Source organism: Ranitomeya imitator, unplaced genomic scaffold (genome assembly GCF_032444005.1).
Source record: "Ranitomeya imitator isolate aRanImi1 unplaced genomic scaffold, aRanImi1.pri SCAFFOLD_705, whole genome shotgun sequence".
NCBI classification, from domain to species: domain Eukaryota; kingdom Metazoa; phylum Chordata; class Amphibia; order Anura; family Dendrobatidae; genus Ranitomeya; species Ranitomeya imitator.
This window is the reverse complement of record NW_027194682.1, coordinates 101,253-127,930: the sequence shown is the minus strand read 5'-3', so window position 1 is coordinate 127,930 and position 26,678 is coordinate 101,253. Positions and strand designations below refer to the sequence as shown.

The window sequence follows — 26,678 nt, the reverse complement described above, 5'->3', positions numbered from 1 at the left end:
CTTCTGCTCCCCATCCTGGTTCCAGTACCGTCAGCTGGTTCCGGGCAGAGCCTTTGGCTTAGGTGCCTCCTTCTGGGTATCCAAGTTCCACCAACGTCAGGTGGTCCTTGGTAGTGCTTTCAGGCACGGGTACCTCCTGCTTAGTAACCGGGTTCCAGTAACGTCAGCTGGTCCTCGGTAGTTCCATTGGCTCTTGGACCTTCGGCTACCCATCCGGGTTCCAGTACCGTCAGCTGGTTCTCGGCAGTGTCTTTTGCTCTTGTACCTTCTGCTCCCCATCCTGGTTCCAGTAACGTCAGCTGGTTCCGGGCAGAGCCTTTGGCTTAGGTGCCTCCTTCTGGGTATCCGAGTTCCGTCAACGTCAGGCGGTCCTTGGTAGTGCTTTTTAGCACGGGTACCTCCTGCTTAGTAACCGGGTTCCAGTAACGTCAGCTGGTCCTCGGTAGTTCCATAGGCTCTTGAACCTTCGGGTAGCCATCCGAGTTCCAGTTCCATCAGCTGGTTCTTGGCATTTTCTCAGCCTTCTTGTACCTTCTGCTACATTTCCAAGTTGAAGACCCTAACGTCGACGACCCGGAAGACCACCACGATGACGACGACACGGAAGACCACCCCGATGACGACGACGACGACGGCGGAGACGACGACGGCGGAGATGACGACACTGGAGACGACGACCCTGGAGACGACAACATGGAAGACCGAGAAGCAGAAGAACAAGAGGCTGCAGAACAAAGAGCAGAAGAACATTAAGCATAAGACTTAATATCAGAGCAAAAGATATTATCTAAATTATATGCAGAAGAAGACTAAGCAGTGTATGGGGGTGAGTCCGTTCCTCCTCGTGGTGCCCCTGGATAAAGCCTGATGCTGCAGGCCAAACTGAACGCGGACAAATGTAACTTTTGTGACTGGCAGAACGGAAGGTGTAATCTTCAAACTTTTATAGATAACAACTACGGGAATGCCTGTCACAAATGAGAATATGATGAAGAAGTAGAATAGGAAGAATAATAACAGTGGAATAAAAAGAATATGTAGAATAAGAAGAATAATAATAGTTGAATAAAATGAATATGAAGAATGTAATAAAAAAAAAAAAATAGGTAGAAGATGAAGAAGAAGATGAATAAGGTGAAGAAGTTGATGTCAAAGATGCTGATGATGATGAAGATGAAAGTGTGGGAAAAGAAAAAAAAAAAGAAAAAAAAGAAGGGGAAGGGCGTGGAATAGTGAAACATCAATATCTGACAAAATAAAAAAAAAATTTACATAGTCAATATCTTTGTCACTCCGAACGTCTTAAAAAAAAACAAAAAACATGCTATTCTATTTGATTGGGATAAACCTCTATGACTTTAATGTCTCCGCCACCTCCCCAAATACATCCGGCATTATTCTTAGTTGTTTTCCTTCATGTAGAATGAACCTACAAGGAAAGAAAGGGTTTATTTTAATTCCGATATTTTGGTCCCATTGACTTGCATTGGGATCGGGTATCGGTATCGGCGATATCCGATATTTTTTGAATATCGGCCGATCCAAACCGATACCGATACTTTCCGATATCGGAAGGTATCGCTCAACACTACTCACTACTAGTGGCTACAAGGAGAGGCATGGGGGCTGCCGTCACGTGGGCCCCTTCATCTTCTCCTCCTCCTCCACTCAGTCCCTTTGTTGTGAGCAGCAGCCACACGTATTGCGCCCATCTAGCGGCTGGTGACATTGCCTCTGCTGCTGGGAACAATAACCGGGGGCAAGAGGGGAAGGAGGGGCAGAGCAGGCAGCGCCCGCCGGGGGTCTCTGGCATGGTCCTGAGGATGGGTGACAGCCTCCTGTGAGGTGAAGACACTGGCCGTCACTGGCTGCAGGGAATGAGGAGGCAGTGCCCGCTGCTGCCCCGTGCTGTGTGCCATCATTGATGCTCTTGGCCTGCCCGAGTAGCCGGTACCTTCCTCGCCACAGCCGCTCGTAGCCCCAGCATCCCGCTGCCCCTCGCCATGGACGGACCGTCTGCCGCTGCCTGCGGGCGGATGCCTCCCCTGTGGTCCTGCTCCTCTGTGCTGCTCTTCTTCCTCGCCTTCTCGGGGGTCCAGGCGTCCAACCAGCTGCCCAGCGAGTGCCAGAACGGCAAGGGCAAAGGCACCAACTGCTCAGGTACCGTGCCCGCCTCATGTGCCACTGACTGGGATGGGACCTGCCCGCACCTGGCCGGCATTGGCAGCACACTGTCTATGGATGCATGTGTAGATGCTGTGTATAGGTATAGATGTATATATACTGTATGTAGGTATGATTTATATATTCTGTATATAGGTATACATGTATATATACTGTGTATAGGTATAGATGTATAGATGCTGTATATAGGTATAGATGCTGTATATAGGTATAGATGCTGTATATAGGTATAGATGCTGTATATAGGTATAGATGCTGTGTATAGGTATAGATGCTGTGTATAGGTATAGATGTATATAGGTATATATGTATATATACTGTATATAGGTATAGATGTTGTATATATATAGGTATACATTTATATATGCTGTACATGTATACATTTATATATACTGTGTGTGTATATATATATATATATATATATATATATATATATGCACACACATACACAGACGCACTTATACAATTCTCATAATGGACTCCATACTATAATATGCATGTGTTATATATGTGTAATATAAATATTTATAAATATGTAAACGTGTTTCTAGTTGTGTCCCAATTACGTAGACCTAGAGCATGTCTCACATACTGTACAATTGTGTTGTACTATATACCTACACATATATTTATACAGCAATCTACACACATATATATATATATATATATATATATATACACATGATGAGGTTATCAAGCGGTGACGTTAGCATTGTCGGGGTCTCGGTCCTGGCACCGTCTGTGGGATTTCTGGATAGAAGGACTATTATATATGTATTTGTGCTAATAGGACCGTGCATTGTATTAGACAAAGACCCCCGGTCGGCGTGTATTGTTTTAGTATATTCCTGTCTGTGGGAACAATAGGACGTGCAGCTCCCTGTGTGCTGGTACAGTGTGTCGGCAGATGATCCATCAGAGCTTGGTCGCTGGCAGGTGCTTGGCAGGAGTCATTAATAAGCACGCCGCACCCCTCGCTGGGTTCTTTCTGTCACTTTCGGTAGGAGCCCAGAATTGACCACGTGACATGACCCTTAGGGCTGGAAGTGACCCAGAAAGCTGATTGTCATGTATCCTCGGCATCGACTTCTGCTGGGTCCCAGCACAACTCCTCTGCCCCAGTGCCAGGGTGCCAGTGCATCGCAGAGCTGTTCCACCCCCCGTTTAGGATGCCCTCCTGCACGCTGCACCGCTGTGTACTGCACTATATATGAAGTTTGGGTCATGCTCATTTATTCCTGTTGGGTTAATTTGTTTTCAGCCCCTGAGGGGCGCTTAACAATGGCATAATAATGGCAGCGTATGCTAATCGCTCATAACGGTGGCTTTCTTTATCAAAGTCTCCTGGAGACAAGGCGTAACCTAATACGTATTAGTACAAGCACATAGAAGCATTGGAATTGAATGGAGCCAGAGAATAAATCTAGGACTCATCTGTTGGCCTGGATATTACGCAAAACGCCCCAGTTCTATGGCATGTCATGGTTGTGGGCTGAAAAATAACCCTTTGTTAGCTTTGCTAGAGTGTAATGCTATGGGTCAGTAGCTCTGCATTGTGGTGCGGGTCTGTTTTGTGGGTAATGACATGAACAAACATTTCCATGAATGTTAGAAAATGACAAAAAAGCAGTAACAGAAATGTCAAATTGCAAAAATTAAAATTTCAGTTCCATCTTTTCATTAAAGTATATGGGAAAGCTGTGTGACAACAAGGGAGGGCTCGTAGGGTATGTGCCCCTGCTGAGGGTGCCATAGGGGGCGCCACTCTTGCATTGCCCAGGATATTTAGATGCAAGCCTAGGGCAGCAGACCCGAGGTGAGAATGGTGGGCTAGCGGTGGTGAAGTCCAGGGACGTCCTGTGATGCCCCCATTTCTCTTGTGACGCAATTAGTTTTCGGCACAGAATTGATAGCAGGTTCCTCCTATTAGCAGCTTGCTTTACCATGGTATGTAGGTCACTATTAAAATGTGAATGACTACTCCAGAGACGTTCATCCTTCTTCCCACTGTGAGAGAAGCCTCTTTAATTCCGAGATTGCCACTTGGCTGGGGTAGTGGAGGATAGTCTCAGCGTGAGCTGACCTCATGATCCGCGGTTAGAAAATCAATCTCTAAAAAATGTCTTTAAAGTTCAAAGAACTGGATGAAATTCTTCTTAATGAAAGGTGATTTCAATACGAGAATAAAGGGAAACGGCTTCACCTTTGTTTAAGCATGAAACCCAAGTACATTTACAGAGGACGGGGAACAGCATGCACTTTTTATGTATAAACATCACAAGCTCATGTCTGATAGCACGTCAGACGAGTAAGATTTCATAAATGCTTGTTTTCCTCATGGATTAACAATTCTGGACATCTTTCCTTATAGTTCTCTATTGTTCCTCTGTTAATCCTCCTGCAAATATAGCAATTATCTCACAGCTGAGCATGACCATTTCCTTTCCAGAAGGATGTGCGCCTACACTGCCAGCCTTGACTGGACAGCGTCATTATGTAGGGAATTATGCCATGTGCACACATTTTATGAACGTGGCAGCATCATATATACTTATGATGATGCTGAATTCTGGTGAGGTAACCCACAGCCAGACTATGGACCGCAAAACACGGGTGTGTGAACCCGGCCTAAAGGAACATTTTGGTTAAAGGTTTTATCCAGTTTTATAATGATGGTATATCTTTAGCGTAGGCCACTAGATTGGTGGACCCTTAGCACCTACAGCTAAAAGAGCCACGGCACCTGCCCACCATTGCTTATACACCTCCGTACAGTTCAGCACTGCACTTTCAGTAACACCGATGGTCGTTATTGTAGGTTTTTCTTATTCATCAGTCTATGGGAGAAGTTCACCTTAGACGACCCTTCTTCTGGGGTGTATCATCCGATAACTTTCCTATCTACAATTTGAATGGTAGGGATGCCATATAAATTTCTATACCAGAAATGTAAGGGTATGATCACATGGAATTTTTTGTGAAAGGTCTTTGACCCAGATTCTATGCCAATTATCACATGGGAAAAAGATCACGTCAAACCTGCTTTCAACAAGCCTTCCGTTCATTCCAGTTGGAAATGTGGCAACTTCACACTATTTTGCCTACACGTGGTAGAACAACATGCCAATTCTTGATGGGAGTTTTTCACAGTCTTGTGATTTGTCTCCTGTTTTGTGTATGCTTCTATGGCTTTTGCCTGAAATGTGTCAAAAAGACATATCCTTTTGCCATATACATAGTATGATAAAAAGAATGATGAAAAATTGTATCCTAACAGCGCCAAAAATCGCACGTTCTTACAAAAATGCTGAAGCCTGAAAAATCCACAAAACAGTGTGTGTGAACATACCTTTAGAATCAAACCTGTAGTTCGGTCAATGGAAACAGCACATCTGTACACGGCATGTACATACATATTTATACATATATGTATGTATATATTTTGCTATATATACACCACAGAGCATCTGGTTGACATTTTCTGCATATTTTCCGCAACAGTTTTTAGTTTTAGGGTACAATAAAAAAATAACTGGGATCCAGCCTATACCAGATATGATCAGTTCTACATTGTAATACACCTTGGTCCCATAGTGTAAATTTGGGGAACAGGACATAAACAATGTGTCCTTTTGGTCTTAAATAAAATCTGTTGGCGAAATGACACTCCTTGTAATGTCCCCCATTGTGCAGGAATATGTGATTGAAATGACAAATTCAGTTTGCGCCAATGTTTACGGCACAACTCATGGTGGTTTTCAGATGGACTTCTATGGTCCCACGATCTTATCCTAAAAGGTTCAGTTTTCTAATAGTTTCAGATGGTAGAAACAATATGTACTGCGCTCTAAATTGAAAACATGACTGTGGTTAGAAGAGAATAAAAATGATTATTGGCTGAGATGGGGCACACGTTTCGTGAGCTATGGCCCCCAGGACAAGCATGTTGTAGAGGAGATGTGGGCACTATAGGTGGCGGCACTAACGGTATTTCTAGGTTATTTTCTCTTGGCTACAGAGTGTAAAACAATCCCATTGTTTCTCACATAAGCGCAGTTTAAGGGCAGAACACTTCCAAGATCCCAATGTGTGGTGGAAATGTTCCTTGCGCTTGATCAGCTCTAGACAGACATATCACTTACAGTCTGTTTTGCCACCTGTTCTGTAGCTAAATAATATCCTTCCTATAGGTCTGAATTCAGCCCGGTTTCATTTTACCAGCTTTTGTTAAATGGCAGTTACATGCTTTCAATTAGAGCGTTGACAGTCATCCCATACCGAGCATATTGACGTGTGAAGAATGCCGCGCAGAACACCCTACTACTCTGGAGCGTGTATGGGCATAATGTACTAATCAGTGTTATCCTACAATATGGGACAATATATCTCTAGAATAAAAGTATGCATTGTATCCAAGAAGTGTCCCCGGGTATCAATGCAAAATCTGTATCAAGGACCATGTATAATACTGGTGTCCTCATATATGCCCACTGATGCACATGGGCCCAGGCGTAACTGCTATCCCGTCACTCCCTATAGCTATGGTATTGTAAGTAAAATGAGATTTCCTTGTAATTAGCATCCTTTTCCTTTGTTTTCAGGCATTAGCCTTCTGTGAGCATTGCTGCATTCATTCTCCATTGATTATTGTGCCGTAGAAGGTCATAATTAGGTACGCGGTTTGGTACCCCTTGCAGATACCGCTGGGTGAATGGAAAAGGGATTCTCCTTCCCTCAGGATATGCTACAAGTTACCACAGTCTTATTTCATATACGTCAGATTGTAAGTGTTCTTTTAATTGAAAGAAGCTTTCAGTTACAGAGATTGTAGGAAATGAATATTATTCCAACTGCAGTTATAAATATAATTAAAGAGTTTTCGCACTTCTAGTCCACCCCCTTCTTAAGTGCTATATTCTCACATGAAAAATAAAAATACCCTATCTTCAGTTTCCACACCACTACGCTCAGCGATGTCGGCCCTGAGTTTCCTGAGGTAAAATTAAAACAAAGCCACAATAACAGGAATTAGAATTCCCCCTAAAATTCAAAAGTTCACACAGCAAAAAAAGGGGACAGCAGTATTTACCTGCCCAGGTCTCAGAAATAATGCAGCAAACCTATGTAATAAAGATGGCGTCAACACAGGTGCAAAGTAATGAAGAGACAACCACTCACAGCCTACCAGTTCATGGAAGGGGTGATTGCTTAGCACTATCTGTGTATGACCAGTGTCCTATACAAGCCTTTTTCTTTGCAATTTTAATGCTAAACAACCACCCACTCCATGAACTGGTAGGTTGTGAGTGTTGTCTCATCAGTATTTTGCACCTGTGTTGCCGCTATCTTTATTACATGGGTTTGCTGCATTAGTTCAGTGACCTGGGCAGGTACCGTCAATACTGCTGCCCTTTTTAGCCGTGTGGCCTTTTGAGTTTCATGAGGCTTCCATGACATTGGTATGCCACATGAGCCCTGCACCCAATCAGTGACCGCTATTGAGCTGGTGCGCTCTCACTTTTTTCAGATGACCCTTGGACGTGCAAGGGAATTGTGAGTCTTTTAGCCCATTGGCTGCAGGGCTGTCATATCATAACAATGTCATGTGAGATTTGGAAGACTCAGCGCCAACATTGCTGAAACAGTGTCGGTATGGAATGTCAGAAATACAATTTTAAAGAAATGGTTATCTGAGCAGTGGACATCCCCTTTAAGTTTAGGGCTACACAGCAACTTTTGCCATGGTACAGGTTGCAAGACCAAATATCATTATGTATAGTTGCGACATTGCTGCTCTATATAAGTGACATTCTTTTTGTGGTGGCAGTAAACAAGGTATAACAATGCAACCCCATTCACTAGTCTCGGTTCTTAGTCCACGTATAGCTCCAGCCTAATTATTCCATACAGTCATGGCCAAAAGTATTGACACCCCTGCAATTCTGTCAGATAATACTCAGTTTCTTCCTGAAAATGATTGCAAACACAAATTATTTGGTATTATTATCTTCATTTAATTTGTCTTAAATGAAAAAAACACAAAAAGAATTGTACTAAAGCCAAATTGGATATAATTTCACACCAAACATAAAAAAGGGGGTGGACAAAAGTATTGGCACCCTTCGAAAAATCATGTGATGCTTCTCTAATTTTTGTAATTAACAGCACCTGTAACTTACCTGTGGCACCTAACAGGTGTTGGCAATAACTAAATCACACTTGCAGCCAGTTGACATGGATTAAAGTTGACTCAACCTCTGTCCTGTGTCCTTGTGTGCACCACATTGAGCATGGAGAAAAGAAAGAAGACCAAAGAACTGTCTGAGGACTTGAGAAACCAAATTGTGAGGAAGCATGAGCAATCTCAAGGCTACAGGTCCATCTCCAAAGACCTGAATGTTCCTGTGTCTACCGTGCGCAGTGTCATGAAGAAGTTTACAGCCCATGTCACTGTGGCTAACCTCCCTAGATGTGGACGGAAAAGAAAAATTGACAAGAGATATCAACGCAAGATTGTGCGGATGTTGGATAAAGAACCTCGACTAACATCCAAACAAGTTCAAGCTGCCCTGAAGTCTGAGGGTACAACAGTGTCAACCCATACTATCCGTCGGCATCTGAATGAATAGGGACTGTATGGTAGGATACCCAGGAAGACCCCACTTCTTACCACGAGATATAAAAAAGCCAGGCTGGAGTTTGACAAAACTTACCTGAAAAAGCCTAAAACGTTTTGGAAGAATGTTCTCTGGTCAGATGAGACAAAAGTAGAGCTTGTTGGGCAAAGGCATCAACATAGAGTTTACAGGAGAAAAAAAGAGGCATTCAAAGAAAAGAACACGGTCCCTACAGTCAAACATGGCAGAGGTTCCCTGATGTTTTGGGGTTGCTTTGCTGCCTCTGGCACTGGACTGCTTGACCGTGTGCATGGCATTATGAAGTTTGAAGACTACCAACAAATTTTTCAGCATAATGTAGGGCCCAGTGTGAGAAAGCTGGGTCTCCCTCAGAGGTCATGGGTCTTCCAGCAGGACAATGACCCAAAACACACTTCAAAAAGCACTAGAAAATGGTTTGAGAGAAAGCACTGGAGACTTCTAAGGTGGCCAGCAATGAGTCCAGACCTGAATCCCATAGAACACCTGTGGAGAGATCTAAAAATCGCAGTTTGGAGAAGGCACCCTTCAAATATCAGGGACCTGGAGCAGTTTGCCAAAGAAGAATGGTCTAAAATTCCAGCAGAGCATTGTAAGAAGCTCATTGATGGTTACCGGAAGCGGTTGGTCGCAGTTATTTTGGCTAAAGGTTGTGCAACCAAGTATTAGGCTGAGGGTGCCAATACTTTTGTCTGGCCCATTTTTGGAGTTTTGTGTGAAATAATCAATGTTTTGCTTTTTGCTTCATTCTCTTTTGTGTTTTTTCATTTAAGACAAATTAAATTAAGATAATAATACCAAATAATTTGTGTTTGCAATCATTTTCAGGAAGAAAATGAGTATTATTTGACAGAATTGGAGGGGTGTCAATACTTTTGGCCATGACTGTACTTCAGGATGCTACTTTAGGCCTGCCTAACATACATGATTCTGGGTCTCCAACAAACCACCCACACCGTCAATTCATGCAGGATATGTGCACGCCCCCTTTTAAGTCTAGCAGACGTGTAGATGTAGGGGCTGCAGAGGTAGCAGTCCCCCGTAGGCCCTGATGCCTGAGTGGGCCTAAAGCCCCTGTGCCCTACAACAAGACATCAGTATAATAAATGGCAAATTGTCATATTTTTCATTATGTTAGATGTTATTCAGCACCAGCAGCAAATAAATAACTAACGTAAATTTTGTATAATAACCAGGATTTGGTGATACTTTGGTGGGCCAGTCCAACCCTGGCTACAATGACAGAAGATGCCAAGTTTAACTTGACACACCATCTTGATAACTTGTCACAGAAGGTTATTTCATTTAATAGGATTAAGACGACTTAACAGTACACAAGCCATGGACGGATGTCATGTAAGGTTTCAAATTCCCTTTTTTTCTGCTGTGATACCATAGTGCTGTATTAAGGGTCTTAATCTTGGCTACATCTGTATTTCTTAGGCCGATGATTCTCTCGTGCAAGAGAATCTGATCGACTATGTAAATGATACTCTCTTAACCCTGATCGGAGTCTGAACCGAGTGTCGGCTTAGTGTGATCCGATTCTCTCTGAATTCTAGCACAGGAGTGGAGAAGGTGGAGAACAAAATTTCTCTATTCCTGCTCAGGCTTCGTTAGGTTCATTCTACCCTGACTTCAGGGACTATGAGGATTATAGATATCTTCATGCAGATTCAGGATGTAAAGTATACAAAATTAAGGGGAAGAATACATTTCAGCACATCTAAAATGAAAGCCATAATAAAATCCGCTCATTTTGGTGTGGATTTTGCTTCAGTGAATTTCATTGTGGAATTTTCAGTGTGGGAAGTCCACAGCATATCAGTCCTGTGTGAGCAAAACCTTGGCTTGAAGGTCACACTGGAGAAATGGAGGCCACTTGAGTAACAAAATGGGGGTATAAAAAAACATGTACATTTTTGCTGAGTAGCTATTTTATTAGGCAGAGAAAATCACTGGCGACTGTATCGCCCACTCAGAAACTTAAATAGCTATAGTACGGTAGTTACTGGGACCCCACTAAACGGCTCCCCTATAGCTTCCCGGGCTGTGAGCATTGTCTTCATGGTGGTGGGCATGTGTATATTCAGCAGCCAATCTGAATAGGCAGAGCTGCAGTATAAAGTAGGCCTCACACAAGCTTATTTTATGGTGTGTGTATATGCACTGCAATACATGGACTGACCGAGGGTCTCCCAACCTGAGTTTACAACCTCATATATGCTTATGAGTTTGTAAGTTTGATTCGGGAAACCCTTAGTTCATGCATTTCGATATGTATATACCGTATATACTCGAGTATAAGCCGACCCGAGTATAAGCCGACCCCCTAATTTTGCCACAAAAAACTGGGAAAACTTATTGACTCGAGTATAAGCCTAGGGTAGGAAATGCAGCAGCTACTGGTAAATTTCAAAAATAAAAATAGATGCTCCATACCGTTCATTATTGCCCCATAAGATGCTCCATATAAAGCTGTGCCACATATAATTCTCCATATCGTTCATTGTTGCCCCACAGATGCTCCATAGAAAGCTGTGCCCCATATATAATGCTCTGCACCGTTCATTATGGCCCCATAGATGCTCCATAGAAAGCTGTGCCATATATAATGCTCTGCACCGTTTATTATGGCCCCATAGATGCTCCATAGAAAGCTGTGCCCCATATATAATGCTCTGCACCGTTCATTATGGCCCCATAGATGCTCCATAGAAAGCTGTGCTCCATATAGAATGTTCTGCACCGTTGATTATGGCCCCATAGATGCTCCTTATAAAGCTGTGCCATATATAATGTTCTGCACCGTTCATTATTGCCCCATGGATGCTCCTTATAAAGCTGGGCCATATATAATGTTCTGCACCGTTCATTATTGCCCCATGGATGCTCCTTATAAAGCTGGGCCATATATAATGTTCTGCACCGTTGATTATGGCCCCATAGATGCTCCTTATAATGCTGTGCCATATATAATGTTCTGCACCGTTGATTATGGCCCCATAGATGCTCCTTATAATGCTGTGCCATATATAATGTTCTGCACCGTTGATTATGGCCCCATAGATGCTCCTTATAATGCTGTGCCATATATAATGTTCTGCACCGTTAATTATTGCCCCATGGATGCTCCTTATTAAGCTGGGCCATATATAATGTTCTGCACCGTTGATTATGGCCCCATAGATGCTCCTTATAATGCTGTGCCATATATAATGTTCTGCACCGTTCATTATGGCCCCATAGATGCTCCTTATAAAGCTGTGCCCCATATATATTGCTCTGCACCGTTCATTATGGCCCCATAGATGCTCCTTATAAAGCTGTGCCCCATATATATTGCTCTGCACCGTTCATTATTGCCCCATGGATGCTCCTTATAAAGCTGTGCCATATATAATGCTGCTGCTGCAATAAAAAAAAATCACATACTCACCTCTCTTGCTCAGGACGCCGGCGCTTTCAATATTTACCTGCTCCTCGTGCGGCTCCGTCTCCAGCACTGACGCTCAGCAGAGGGCGTGCACTGACTACGTCACCGCGCCCTCTAACCAGAGCGTCACTGCTAGAGGACGCTGGAGACGGAGCCGCACCGGAGCAAGGAGCAGGTAAATATCGCGCAGCACTGCGCTCCCCGTTTACTTACCTGCTCCTGGCGTGGTCCCTGCTTCCCCTGTGCTGCATCTTCTTCCTGTATTGAGCGGTCACAGTTACCGCTCATTTACAGCAATGAATATGCGGCTCCACCCCTATGGTTGGTGGAGCCGCATATTCATTTCTGTAATGAGCGGTACCATGTGACCACTCAGTACAGGAAGAATCTGCAGCGCCGGGGAAGCCAGGGACTGCAGGGACCGCGCCGGGAGCAGGTAAGTATAATTACACAGCCCCCGCTACCCCTCCCCTGCTGACCTCCCGGTATATGACTTGAGTATAAACCCAGAGGGGGACTTTCAGCCCAAAAAAATGGGCTGAAAATCTCGGCTTATACTCGAGTGTATACGGTACTATTAAATATGTCCGCCTAGAACTGGCCTTATAGTTTCAGCAAGATGTTGATCATATCTGTATGTGAGGAAAAGAAATAGCAGGTGAACATAACCAGCAGACATATTGGGAGCCTGCGGCAAGAGAGGTAGTGGAGTAAGGGAATGGTTAGACTGTGTGGTGGTGGTGCGGTGGTAGTGTGACTGCATCCATCTGTGCCGGGCCAATAGCTGTGCAATTGTGAAGCAAAATTGTGTGGCCATTAGCTATGGAGAGGTGGGTAGAGATCCAGACCTACCGTTTAGCTGTACCCTAAAGGTATATCACCCAGGAAATCTGAACAAGACAAAGGAATCCAGGCAAAGGTTTCACAGCAAAAGTAGTTTTTGGTAAACTGTTATTTCACCCTCAAAACTGTGGCAGGAGTCATGCGGTCATGTGGCATACCAACGTCATGTGACTTCTGGCAGACGCATCAGCGTTGTCGGTGCTGGAGATAAATAAGCATTTTTTTAATTTAGTGTGGCAAACGTAAGCTATTTAGGAGGGGTTTTCTAGTGGTGGACAACCCCTTTAATATCACCTGATTGTTCAGCCTTCCACACCAATACCAGTTTCTGATGGAGCCCATTGGGAAAACTAATAGGCCTCCCCTTGTCTGTATGTAGCATGGACAGTGATGAGGGTCTCTGGCATCTTCCTTGGCAGAGTGGTCTGCCTGTGATGACACAACTTTGTGAAGACCATTATAGTGCTGGTTTTATGTAGGATACTACTGTATGCAGAACACTATTGCCACCAGTGCTGATTTGACATCTATTAAATAGCGGTTTGCTTGTCTGCTGTAATTTCGTCACTCAGCCCCTAATTATATGGCGCCTATACCACGTAGGTATAATGTGCGATATTCTGCGGTATTTCACATCCGCCGCAGCTTTCTGTGACTGCTATTATATGTTTTCTGCTTCTCAGTACACTCAGCTTGTACTGTATTTGTTTTAGCTGACAAGAAAGAAAATGATGCTGTTACCCCCCATGGAAGTAAGAGACTTGTCTGAGTAAATGGCTTTTTAATCACTTCTTAGGCGAATTGAAAGGGAAATTTACTCAGATGCTTAGATTTTCTGTGTTTTCCCTGAGAAGATTGTTTTGAGGGACAACTTGCTTGGAGCAGTGAGCAATTATTGATTCTCTGCTCCAGTGAAGCTTTATGTTAGATCTTTTTTTATCAGCCGGCTAAGAAAACTGAAGCAGGCTGGGGTCCTTTGTTAGGCGGGAGACCAGGCCCGCTTTTTACTTTAGGTCATTAGGTGAGATCACTTGCTGATTGATGTTGCTGCCAGCCGTCGCCTTCTAATAATATGTTTAATTTTCTATGTAGGATCTGTCACATGTCAATTTCTAAATTCAGCCTGATGGGTTCTGCAGAAGGCCCTATCCTGTGATGTTATACTAAAATATAAAATGTGTGAAGACTAGAGTAAAATTATTTTGTAGAAAAATATATCTTTAGAAGGGTTGTCCTATAAGTAACATATATCCACAGAAAGATATGATAAATACATGATCCCTAGGGGTCTAGGAGTCCCTTGTGTGAATGGAGCAGTAGTGAGCATGTGCAGCCAGTGATGTGAGCAATAGTGAGCATGTAAAACCACTGGTGTGAGCAGTAATGAGCATGTGCAGCCAGTGGTGTGAGCAGTAGTGAGCATGTGCAGCCAGTGGTGAGAGCAGTAGTGAGCGTGTGAAACCACTGGTCTGAGCAGTAGTGAGCATGTGCAACCACTGGTGTGAGCAGTAGTGAGCATGTGAAACCACTGGTCAGAAAGTAGTGAGCATGTGCAGCCACTGGTGTGAGCAATAGTGAGCATGTGAAACCACTGGTCAGAAAGTAGTGAGCATGTGCAGCCACTGGTGTGAGCATGTGAAATCACTGGTCTGAGCAGTAGTCAGCTGGTGCAACCACTGGTGTGAGCAGTAGTGAGCATGTGCAACCACTGGTGTGAGGCTAGTGTGAGCAATACTGAGCATGTGCAGCCAGTGGTGTGAGCAGTAGTGAGCATGTGCAGACAGTGGGGTGAGCAGTAGTGAGCATGTGCAGCCAGTGGTGTGAGCAGTAGTGAGCATGTGCAGCCAGTGATGTGAGCAATAGTGAGCATGTAAAACCACTGGTGTGAGCAGTAATGAGCATGTGCAGCCAGTGTTGTGAGCAGTAGTGAGCATGTGAAACCACTGGTCTGAGTAGTAGTGAGCGTGTGCAGCTACTGGTGTGAGCAGTAGTGAGCATGTGAAACCACTGGTCAGAAAGTAGTGAGCATGTGCAACCAGTGGTGTGAGCAGGTGAAATCACTTGGCTGAGCAGTAGTGAGCTTGTGCAACCAGTGGTGTGAGCAGTAGTGAGCATGTGCAACCACTGGTTTGAGGCTACTGTGAGCAATAATTAGCATGTGCAGCCACTGATGTGAGCAGTAGTGAGCATGTGCAAACACACTGGTGTGAGCAGTAATGAGTATGTGCACTCATTACCTTTCTTTTCAGGCAGGATATTTTGGGCTTGATGCTCTTGGAATGAGTGGGGTATCAGTAGCCAGACCCCATAATATACTTATGAACTATTCTGTGAATATCAGATCTATGTTGTGTATGAGAAACACTGTTACTCTCTCTTGCTGTATACAGCGTTGATTATAGTAGCAGTAGTTAATTAATCAGGGTAAGTTTTTTGTATTCACTTTTCTCTTTCTGATGCTTTGTTGTATATTTTTAACTTGATATTATATTAGTAGTTGAAATATACAACTCTATGTATGGTTTTCAGAGATAATACCAGCATTTGCTGGACCTACCCAGCCCATTTATTATCATGGGAAACAAGCATAGGGCAGGATGAAGGTTGGCAGTAGCCACTTCCCCTACCTTGTGTAAAGGTATATAGTGTACATGAATGCTCATATGTTCTGAGCATGCATATTTATGGGCAAGCAAGCCTATAACCTGGTGTATAATAAAGAAATGTTGCTTATGAAGTAATATTTTATTACAAATATGGTGGCGTAATGTGCTACGGTCAGCAAAGCCGTGACATAATAATAATCCTGGATGAAATAAACTCACTAGATGAACCTTCATACAATTGTACGGCACGTAACTCATATACTGCCAGTGGCACTGAATAATTTAGGAAGGCTACGTTCCTTACATAAACAGAATATATTCAGAATAGAAATACAAAGCAATCATCCTATAAAATGATGAACTATGATGTATATGGCCGGAAAACGAGGGCTTCTATAACCTGGCAGTGACTAGTTCCATAAATATAGGATGCTGATGGGACATTGGAAATATACCTTCTCTCAGCCATTTGGCTCCCGTCACCAAGAAGCAGACATCTCAGGAACAGAACGGCCCCGTCCTCTCTGTCAGGCTAAATGGCTGAGCAGGAGATTCGGATAAGGACCTCAATAGGACAGAACAGTGTTTTAATGCCATGTAGGTCATCAATTACAGTCTTCTGTATAAAAATAGTATGACATCCAAACGCTTCTGCCGCTTTCTTCCTCCGTTATGATTTCAAGAGTGCGATTTGTGTAGCCATTAGGATTTACCTGCCGCTTTCGTCCGCCAGGGTCCCATCCTCCTTGTACCATTGTGACTTCTCCAAATGAGCACTTGATTTGTTCTCGCTTCTACAATAATCATGTAACGATGGTAGCTTCAGTAGGTAGCGCTTCCTGGATGTGAGCCTCGGGGGCGAGAGCGACGTGTCGGCTGGAGCACAGATTCACCCTATGTCTTCAATTATTTACTGCAACTTTTATCTGTAACTAAAAGTCCCACAGTAATGACACTGTTTCCCGATTCTGCACGCAGTGAACACCGTGCTCATTATGTCTTCTTGTCAGTGAGTGCAGGAAAGTGAATTTGCATTTGCTTCATATTCTGATTATCTCCAATACATAGATGTGATGAGCCCAGGAGTCATTTTTTTCTTTAAATAGTGCACAATAAATATCTACCATGTTGGTTCTCACTTACACCACTAAATAGTCTTATCCAATTTATTTCAGTTTAGTTATTGCAAAGCCTTTTGCATTAGCAGTAGAGGGTTTTTTACTTCCTTATGGCAGTGTCAATCAGGCCCTTGTCGTAGGAAGGTCTAGGCCCTTGTATCGCATAAGACCAATTTAATTTAAATAGCATTAACATTGAGGTCCAAGAGCTTTGATTTATACCTTTGCCCTCACAGAGGGTCCCCAGATTTACTGAACTTGGCACACCCAAGTATTATAGACATAGCAGGAAAAAGCTGCTGATTGTCAAATTTTCAGCTCTCACCTAAAAGTGCCCACCTACCTTAGATCACTATCAGCTGAATAGAGGTCTAAAGGGGTAAGGTTTCTCCTTGTGGAGAGTGACATACCAGCTCTGGCTTCTCAAGGTAAGGAGGCTTATTCGCCGTACAATGCTCCTCTGGGAAATATAATATGCAAATTGCCTCTTCAGAGAAAAAGAGGACTTAATTCTATAGCGCCACCTATTGGAAGTAGCGATCCTACAAGTCACAATCAACCCTTTAACTGACTGCTGTTTTGACGGGCTCTCCCATACACGCTGCTGAACCAGGCATACTTGTGTTTTCAATGGAGAAAGGTGGAATAAAGCACTGCCAGACATCGCGGCTTGGTGACAGCATATTTCCTGGAAGAACAAAAGAATCTGGCATTTAAATTCAGCAGGCCATTTAAAGTTCAACAAGCATGACTTCCAGTACACCATTCATCTTCTGATCAGAACTATGCCCAGACCGTTATCTAGAGTTCATACAGGCAGGTGGTGGCCATACGTGATAGAAATGAGGGAATTCATTCTCTGTAAATCAAATTTGTGTTGAATTTTATGCAACTCAAAGGTCCTAACAAATTTGGACAAGTTGCTTTTTTATTCATGTGAGTTACCAAAATAAATGGGCAAAGCCATGTTCACATTGCATAAGATTTCATTAGCCACAGTTGGATAACATACCGTAACTTCATTCACTACCGTCTCGGCTGCCAGATAATGCAATCCAACTGTTACATCGCATGGCATAGTGCAGCTAATCAGTAGGGAATATAAGATCTTATATAAAAGCCTAAGCAGGGAACGCAGCAGCAATTTTAGGGTGATATATGATAGTGAGAGGACATCAGAGCTTGCAGAAATAGAGTTAGGAAGGGAAAGTCCTAAAACATTGGGCAAATACTCCAAACAATAATGTGTTGTACAATGGCAGCGTGAAGACGATGAGTGAAGTAGTTTGCAAATAATACAAAGATTCAATCGATAAGGATAGAATTAGGATAGATATTGGCAGCTGTCACAGTGTAATTGATCAGTGATTTAGTGTAGCTGGCATTTGTCCTGCTGCATTTGAGTTACACATTTTTTACTTCATGCACTAGAAAGCTGCAGAAGAAAGTTTTCAGAAAAAAGTCTGAAACCATTGTCACAAGCGATTGTTCTGAGTTTTTGCATTTCTTGTGCAATCCTTTTTGTGAAATGGGGAATAATTTTTTAATGCAAAATAGAAATTCCCCAAAATCCAGATATCTGACTGTGATTGTCAACCTCACAAAGTATATATTACAAACATTTTTTTCACTACTGTTATTATTTTACTTGTCAAATTTTATATCCATCTACACCACACCAATGAAGCAAGGTCTTGCAGGTGCTGGCTTTTTGAATGTGTACTAACCTAGCAATTATTACTGCACATCTAGGGGAAGGGGAGTTATGGTACATTTTGTTAGAAAAATAGAAAAAAAATGTATACAGCTGTGCATGTCTGTCTTTGCACACATTTTACTAGTCCAGTTTGACAACAATATGTGCCACATCTACGGTATATTACAGACTGCTGCCACATTTTGCTTTCTGCACTGATATCTACCTATCTAGCATTTCTTGTTATGTCATTTTTGGAAAGGGTTGATTAACTTGGGGTTGAAAATACTGTCAAACGTACATTATACTGCTATACAAAAGATGTATGGTAAAAGAAGACGTGGCAATGTTAATGGATGGGTTAGTGTAAAAGAAAAAAAAATATGCTGGCTACGGCCAGTTTCACACGTCCGTTTATTTCCGGTACCGGAAAAAAAGTTGTACCGGAGATGACAGTGTCCGTGTGTGTAATACTTGCGGCAACCGTATGCCGCACCTGTGCCAGTATCACACGGACGGGCTCCAGAGAAGAAGTGCTACAGTAAGTGATGTTCCCCGGTGCGAAGGGCTGAAGATGGCTCTCATCATTCTCCTCATCTCTGCCGGCGAGTTGTATTCAAGAGATAACAATGACAGCAGGCAGCGGCTGATAGGACTATTACTCCCATCAGCCTACGCCCGCTGCTGCAAATAACAGTGACAGCAGGAGCGGCTGATGGGAGTATTCATCAGCTGTCACTTGCATTATAGATAAATAAATGAATGAAAAACCCGGCATGGATTCCCTTCTGTTTTCTATAACCAGCCAGGCAAAACAGCTGGATGCTGCAACCCTCAGCAAGGCTAGTTATCAAGAATAGAGGAGTCCCCATGCGGTTTTTTAAATTATTTAAATAAATAATTTTAAAAAACTGCGTGGAATCCCCACATTTTTGACAACCAGCCTTGATAAATCAGATAGCTGGGGGCTGGTATTCTCAGGCTGGTAAGGGGCCATTGATATAGGCCCCCGCAGCCTAAAAATAGCAGCCTGAAGCTGCCCAAAAAAGGCGCCTAGTCTGGCGTTTTGCCTGGCTCTTCCCTCTTGCCCTGTAGTGGTGGCAAGTGGGGTTCATATTTGTGGCGTTGATGTCACCTTTGTATTGTCAGGTGACATCAAGCCCACAGCTTAGTAATGGAGAGGTGTCTATAAGACACCTATTCAATACTAATCCTATAGTTACATTGTAGATAAAGACACAGCCAGAATAAAGTCTTTTATTAGAAATAAAATAAAACACAGTTTTAAAAATAATAAACACAGTTATACTCACTTAACACCTAATTCCACAGAAACCCTCGTCTCCTGTAATAAAACTAAAAATAAAAAGCAACAATATCCCTCACCCCTCCGTCATTCTGTCCCACGCTGTAATCCATGTCTGGGAGGATAAATAGTTTTCAACATGGATGGTGCCAAGATGCGATCGTCCAAGCTGAAAACCACTGGTGAATGAGCTGCTGCATAGCTATCTCTCCATTACTAAGCCGTGGGCTTGATGTCAAAGGTGACATCAACCCCACAAATATGAACCCCACTGCCACTGCTACAGGGCAAGTAGGAAGATCCGGGGAAAGCACCAGAATTGGCGCATCTAATGGATGTGCCTTTTCTGGGCAGCTGTGGGCTGCTATTTTTAGGCTAGGGGCCTATATCAATGGCCCCTTACCAGGCTGAGAATACCAGCCCCCCAGCTGTCAGCTTTAGCAAGGCTGTTTGTAAAAAATGAGACCCCATGCTGTTTTTTAAAGTTATTTATTTAAATAATTAAAAAAACAGTGTGGGGATTACTCTATTCTTGATAACTAGCCTTGCTGAAGCTGACAGCTGAGGGTTGCAGCCCCCAGCTGTCAGTTTTGCATGACTGCTTATAGAAAATACCCAGTCCAGGTTTTTCATTCATTTATTTATAGATCAAGTGGCAGCTGTCTGAATACTCCCATCAGCCGCTCCTGTTGTCACTGTTATTAGCTGCAGCAGGTGTAGGTTGATATGGGAGTAATAGTCCCATCAGCCGCCGCCTGCTGTCATTGTTTTCTCTTGAATACAACTCTCATCATTCTCCCCTTCTTGCACTGATCGCCTGCAAAGCAGGGGAGAAAGGTGAGAGCGTCTTCAGCAAACAGCTTCGGGGAACAGCGCTTACTGTAGCGCTTTTTCCCTGACACCGGTGCGTGTCACACGGATGACATCAATTTGTGTTATCCGTGTGCATGTGTGTGGGATGTTTTGTGGCCCTTGCTGACGGTATAAAATGGACATGTCAGCGTGTTTTGCCCACGGACACACGGTCCGTGGAAACATACTGACATGTGCACAGACCCATTCACTTGAATGGGTTTACGTGTCTCTGGTACATGCAAAAACTGTCACCACACGTATCGGAGACATGGACGTGTGAAAGAGCCCTAAGAATGTTGGAGTTGCTAACAGAAGAATTACCACTGCCAGTTGTCTGGGCAGTATTCATACCCAAACAGGGCCCAATAGACCTAATTTGCCTCCAGGAAATGTAATCATATTTGTGGGAAGTGGAGAAAGTTATGGAATATATAGCACATCATTTGTCTTAATCATAGCAGGCTGATGTTATTGCTGTCAGTGACCCCATCAGTTTGAGTCAGTGTTCTTCACTGAGCAGTTTGCCTGATTACAAAAGACTAAGAGGTGCAAACTTGAATGGTCTTTCATTGCATTTTTAGTAAATGGGCTGTTGGTTACTGACATGGCTACCATCTGTTTCTAGGATGAGGTCACTTTGATATTACTAAGGCCTTTTTCACAGGTCAGTGTGTCCAGTATGTGTGGTGACAGTTTTCACACGTACTGGACACACTTACACACATAGACCCATTCAAATGAATGGGTCTGTGAACAAGTCAGTGGATTTCCAAGGACCCTGTGTCTGTGGGCAAATTACTCTGACATGTCCGTTTTAACAGCAGCACGGGTCGCAAAACGTCTTGCACACGTGCACACAGGTGACACACGCAAACAAAAGAGGGAAAGCACTGCTGCAATGTATGCACACCACACAGATATGAAGGATTATATACGAAACATATTTATTGCAAACATGAACACATCACTACAAATAAAACATAATTAAAACCAGAACATACGCAACCCCTCAGGACGTGTAATACATGTCTGATATAACAGAGACATATACAAAGCCTAAAACCTATTGGCTCATGAGGTAACATAAACAGCCCTAAATGAGGAAAAAATGTCCCACATGGTCCAAACCACAAGAACACATATGATAAGGGATATCTACTATATAATTGTCTAAGGGTCACTTCCGTCTGTCCTTCTGTCTGTCTGTCACGGATATTCATTGGTCGCGGCCTCTGTCTGTCATGGAAATCCAAGTCGCTGAGTGGTTGCGGCAAAACAGCCACGACCAATCAGCGACGGGCACAGTCCGGAAGAAAATGGCCGCTCCTTACACCCCGCAGTCAGTGCCCGGCGCCCGCATACTCCCCTCCAGTCACCGCTCACACAGGGTTAAAGCCGGCAGTAAAGGACCGCGTTATGCCGTGGGTAACGCACTCTGTAACCGCTGCTATGAACCCTGTGTGACCAACTTTTTACTATTGATGCTGCCTGTGCGGCATCAATAATAAAAAATGTAATGTTAAAAATAATAAAAAAACAAAAAACCTGCTATTCTCACCCTCCGTATTCCGCCGAGCCGCACGCACCTGCCGCCATCTTCCGTTCCCGGTGATGCATTGCGAAATTACCCAGAAGACTTAGCGGTCTCGTGAGACCGCTAAGTCATCTGGGTAATTTCGCAATGCATCCTGTGAACCGAAGTTGGCGGCAGCTGTGCGCGTATCGCCGGAGCTTCGCTGGATCCCAGGTGTGAGTATATAACTATTTTTTATTATAATTATTTTTTAACAGGGATATGGTGCCCACACTGCTGTATACTACGTGAGCTGTGTTAGATACCGCGTGGCTGCTATATACTACATAGGCAGTGTTATATACTATGTGGGCAGTGTTATGTACTACGTGGGCAGTGTTATATACTACGTGGCTGTGCTATATACTACGTGGGATGTGTTATATACTATGTGGTTCTGTTATATACTTTGTGGGCAGTGTTATATACTACGTGGGCAGTGTTATATACTATCTGGCTGTGCTATATACTACATGGGCTATGTTCTATACTGCATGCTATATACTACGTGGCCACTGTTATATACTGTGTGGGCAGTGTTATATACTACATGGCTGCTATATACTGCGTGGGCTGTGCTATATATTACGTGGCCAGTGTTATATACTGCGTGGCCTGTGTTATATACTATGCCGCCTGTGTTATATACTGCGTGGCTGCTATATACTGCGTGGGCTGTGTTATATAGTACGTGGCTGTGTTATATACTGTGTGGCCACTGTTATATATTGCGTGGCCTGTATTAACGCATCGTGTATTCTACAATATGTATGTATATATATATATATATGTGTATGTATTTGTCGGCTATATACTACATGGCTCCTATATACTACGTGGCCTGTGCTATATACTATGTGGCTGCTATATACATAGTATATGTCATGTGGTGATTCAAGTTGCAGAATCACCACATGACACTTTTCTCTTCAAGTGATTTGATGAAATCCTCATACTTATCATATGTTGTGTTTCATGTTATTTTGTCTGATTTGTTTAATGTGGTATATCTGTTTTCTCACTTTTTGTTCTCATTTCTTGATATATAATCAGATTTTTATGTTCTATTTAGATAAACCTTGGTAAAGGCCTACCCTGGCCGAAATGTCGGTTTACTGATCACTGACTTTAATAAATTCATGAGTTCTGCAAAGATTTCTATTTTGTGTCTAAGGTTTTTCATTCAACTATTTTATCTTTTGCCATATGTATCAAGAGAGCAGCATTTGCAGTTTTACATTACTGGTCTGTCAGCAACAGCCAACAAACACAGCTCTGCAATGCCTAGTATTACAAGCTTTGTTTTGCAGGAGTGCTGGAGAGATGAGCTAACAATTATGTAAAAACAAACAGATGCAGATGGCAGAAGATAAAATCTGGCAGGAAGGGTACTGCACAGGAGCAGAGCTCATATAGGGTTATATATTGTGTTATAATTCTCAAATACACTTTGTGTCAGAGGTGTAGGCAGTGCAGAGTTATGCTGACAGATTTTTCTTTCATTATGAGCTAGAAACACGATGTAATAGTGGTTGCAGGGCATAATAAAACTTTTTTTTTATATTTCGCCTCTCCTTTCTGGAGATATTAGTAATCAAATTATTTTCACCTAATGAGTTAACTTTCGTTATGTCCAAGTGGGTGTTATCAGATAGCTTTCACTGGATGCTGTACTCCTTCTCCCAATATGAGTTGCTGTCTGATAGCACCCACTTGGACAAAAGTTAACTCATTAGGTACCAATACTTTCATTGCTAATATCTCCGCAATGGAGAGGCGCTATTACAAAAACAAAAAGTAAAAACATGTTTTTCTGCTCTGCAGCCACTATTATATAATGTGTCCAGTTCAACATGTAAAATTTAGTGAAAGGTTGCCTTTAAGTTTTTTGTTCTTTAGAACATGTATTTTCCTGCAGCGCCATCTCAGGCAAATGAGGTATTGCACAATTCCCACGGAAATCAGTGGCTGCCCATGTAATGCACAGACATACGAAGTCTTCTTGGTCGAAACATAATACATTTTTGTAGCTGCTTTCCATTTTTCCATATAAATGAGGGTCCTAAATGTGTGACCCTCATCTGGTAAAAGGGTTGCCCACTAAAGACCGATCTGTCGGATACATTTGGACTAACCATGTGATCTACACACCACATACTGTACGTGAAATATGTTACTGATGTAGCAGCTTGCTGCAGACATTCCCAAGCCAGACGCATTGCTTACTATCGAACGAGCTGCTCATCAGCTTTGAAGGATTCTGCTGTTATTTTTTCTGTCAATGTCACTCAACCCAGCCAGGAGGAAAACGTTATTGTATACCTCCCATCGCATACCTATCTCAAGGGACCTATAGAAAGCAATTGCCTGCATGCTAATGGTTACATCTGGTGGATGTTCCAGCAAAGATAGTAAGTGTTTTGTAATGGATTAATCATTGCTTTCCTGTGACCATCTCATACTGAATCGTTTAAGAAAATGACATGGGATGTTTTCTGTAGTTTGTGACAAGTCAGCCTATTCTAATATGCTGAAAAAGTGAATTGGCAGCACCTCCAAAAATTACACATTGATCTAATGCCGCTAGGTAAAATATATCTAACATTCTGATCAGACTGTATGAAGCCCACTGACTTCTCAGTGAGTCCCTATCGCCTTAAAGGAGAGGTGTCGTGTGCTAACCACCGCTGCAGCGACAATGCACCGACAGAGCGGTCAGCCTGGTGCCTATGTTGTACCCCAGAGTCCAGTTGCCATGGTGACATTGCCTCCCTCTGTAGGGTGATGTCATGCCTGGAAGCAGGAAGAGGTCCCCATGCCAGGTAATACACGGCATGCATCACAATTCCTGCTCCAGGCCAGAGGGGGAAGCTCTAAACCCAACTTCTGGGGAGCTGCTCTTTTTGGTCGGGAGGAGGAGTCAGTGTAGTCTGTTAGGGAGTTAGTCGGAGGAGAGGGGAGAGAGAGGAGCGGAGACAAGGACTCTGGGGAATTGCAACTGCGTCAGAGCTAACCCCAGAGCGGAGCGCTGACAAGAAGGACGCAAGAGTCCTTGGCTGTGCGGGTGCTGCACGCCCCGACAGCCGAATCTGGAGGGCAGGGGGCTGCCAGTGAACAGGCGGTGCCTGTGATAGGTCCTTGCTGTCTGCCATACAGGTCAGAGACAGCATGCAGGAGAGCGCCGCAGCTTAGCTACAGGCAGCAAGGACCCGAAAAGAGAGTGAATGCCTCCAACCCCACCTGGCAGGGTGGACCCCCTGAATGCTTCCAGGCTAGCCGGACTCCTTCTGTCATCTGTAGCTGGTACCCTGGATTGCATTGTCATCTATTAAGAAGTAAAAGGTAATGAAAACTGAACTTTTCTGCGTCCCTTGCTTATTTTCTGCACTCCAACATTCACCACCACCTGATCCCACTGTTATATCTGCCGTGGGGCCCCGCTCTACTCGTGGGGAGCTGTACCATCTTTGCTGTGTCACCACCGGCCCCAGTGGAGCTGAACCGCAGCGTCGGCCATCCCTTGCCGAACACCACGGGTGGCTTCACGAATCAATCCCATATAACTTTCCCCTTTAAATTTTTATTGCATGCCCAGGGCCACGGAACCGGGTTATGGCCCCGTAACTTCCCCAAAGAACTGTCTGACCTGGTTCCGAGTACCCCATAGACCTGGTGGGTGTCGCACCTCACCTCGCCCATGCTGCAAGACTGAGTTCCCATGACTCCAGACCACATTGCCCCACCAGCACAAAGTCACAGAAACAATGGCCGCCACACAGCACCAACACCAAATGAAAGGAGCACTGAAACTCACCTTCCTCAAGCTCTCCCATGAGAGCAAAAAAATGGGCTAGACCCCTTTATTTGCAGTCTCCTGCAAATTTAAAATCACCTGTGTCATAGGACAGATCATGCAATATGCTGAAAAGGATAATGGACCGCATCTCCAAAAATCATACATTGATCTAATGCCGCTAGGCAAAAATATATATAACTGAACATGAGGTTCTTCGTTTAACATTCATTCCTTTAAGGTGATAGGGACCCACTGAGAGGTTTGCCGTGACGTGGCAGTGGGTTTCATACAGTCTGAGCAGAATGTTAAGCTAAGAACCTCATGTTCAGCAATACATATTTTTGCCCAGTTGCATTACATCAATGTATGAATTTTTTAAACTGCTGTCCGTGCTCTTTCTTTAGCCTATTCTAATAAGTAGAGATAGTAAATGTTGTTTTCAAGTCTAAAATGTAACATTTGTCAAAAACCGTTAATTAGTATTTGGTACGTCATTAGGATTGGTGATCTTTTCAGCATAATTTATATATAAGATAATTACATGACTACAGTATGGCAATACATTGCTTGTAGGAAAACGCCAGGAAAAACTGATGCATACAGTTCCAG

General features: G+C 43.4%; 1 protein-coding gene across 1 annotated transcript in view; it reads left to right on the top strand.

The window, feature by feature from the left end:
• Positions 1–1,676: 1,676 nt before the first annotated feature.
• Positions 1,677–26,678, top strand: part of LOC138656267 (tomoregulin-1-like) — a gene marked incomplete at its 3' end in the record, with an annotated part of 108,188 nt that continues 83,186 nt past the window's right edge. Inside the window, exon 1 of the mRNA XM_069743665.1 lies at positions 1,677–2,160. Within this exon, the coding sequence (XP_069599766.1) occupies positions 2,004–2,160 (157 nt within the window). The remainder of the gene's footprint in view (positions 2,161–26,678) is intronic.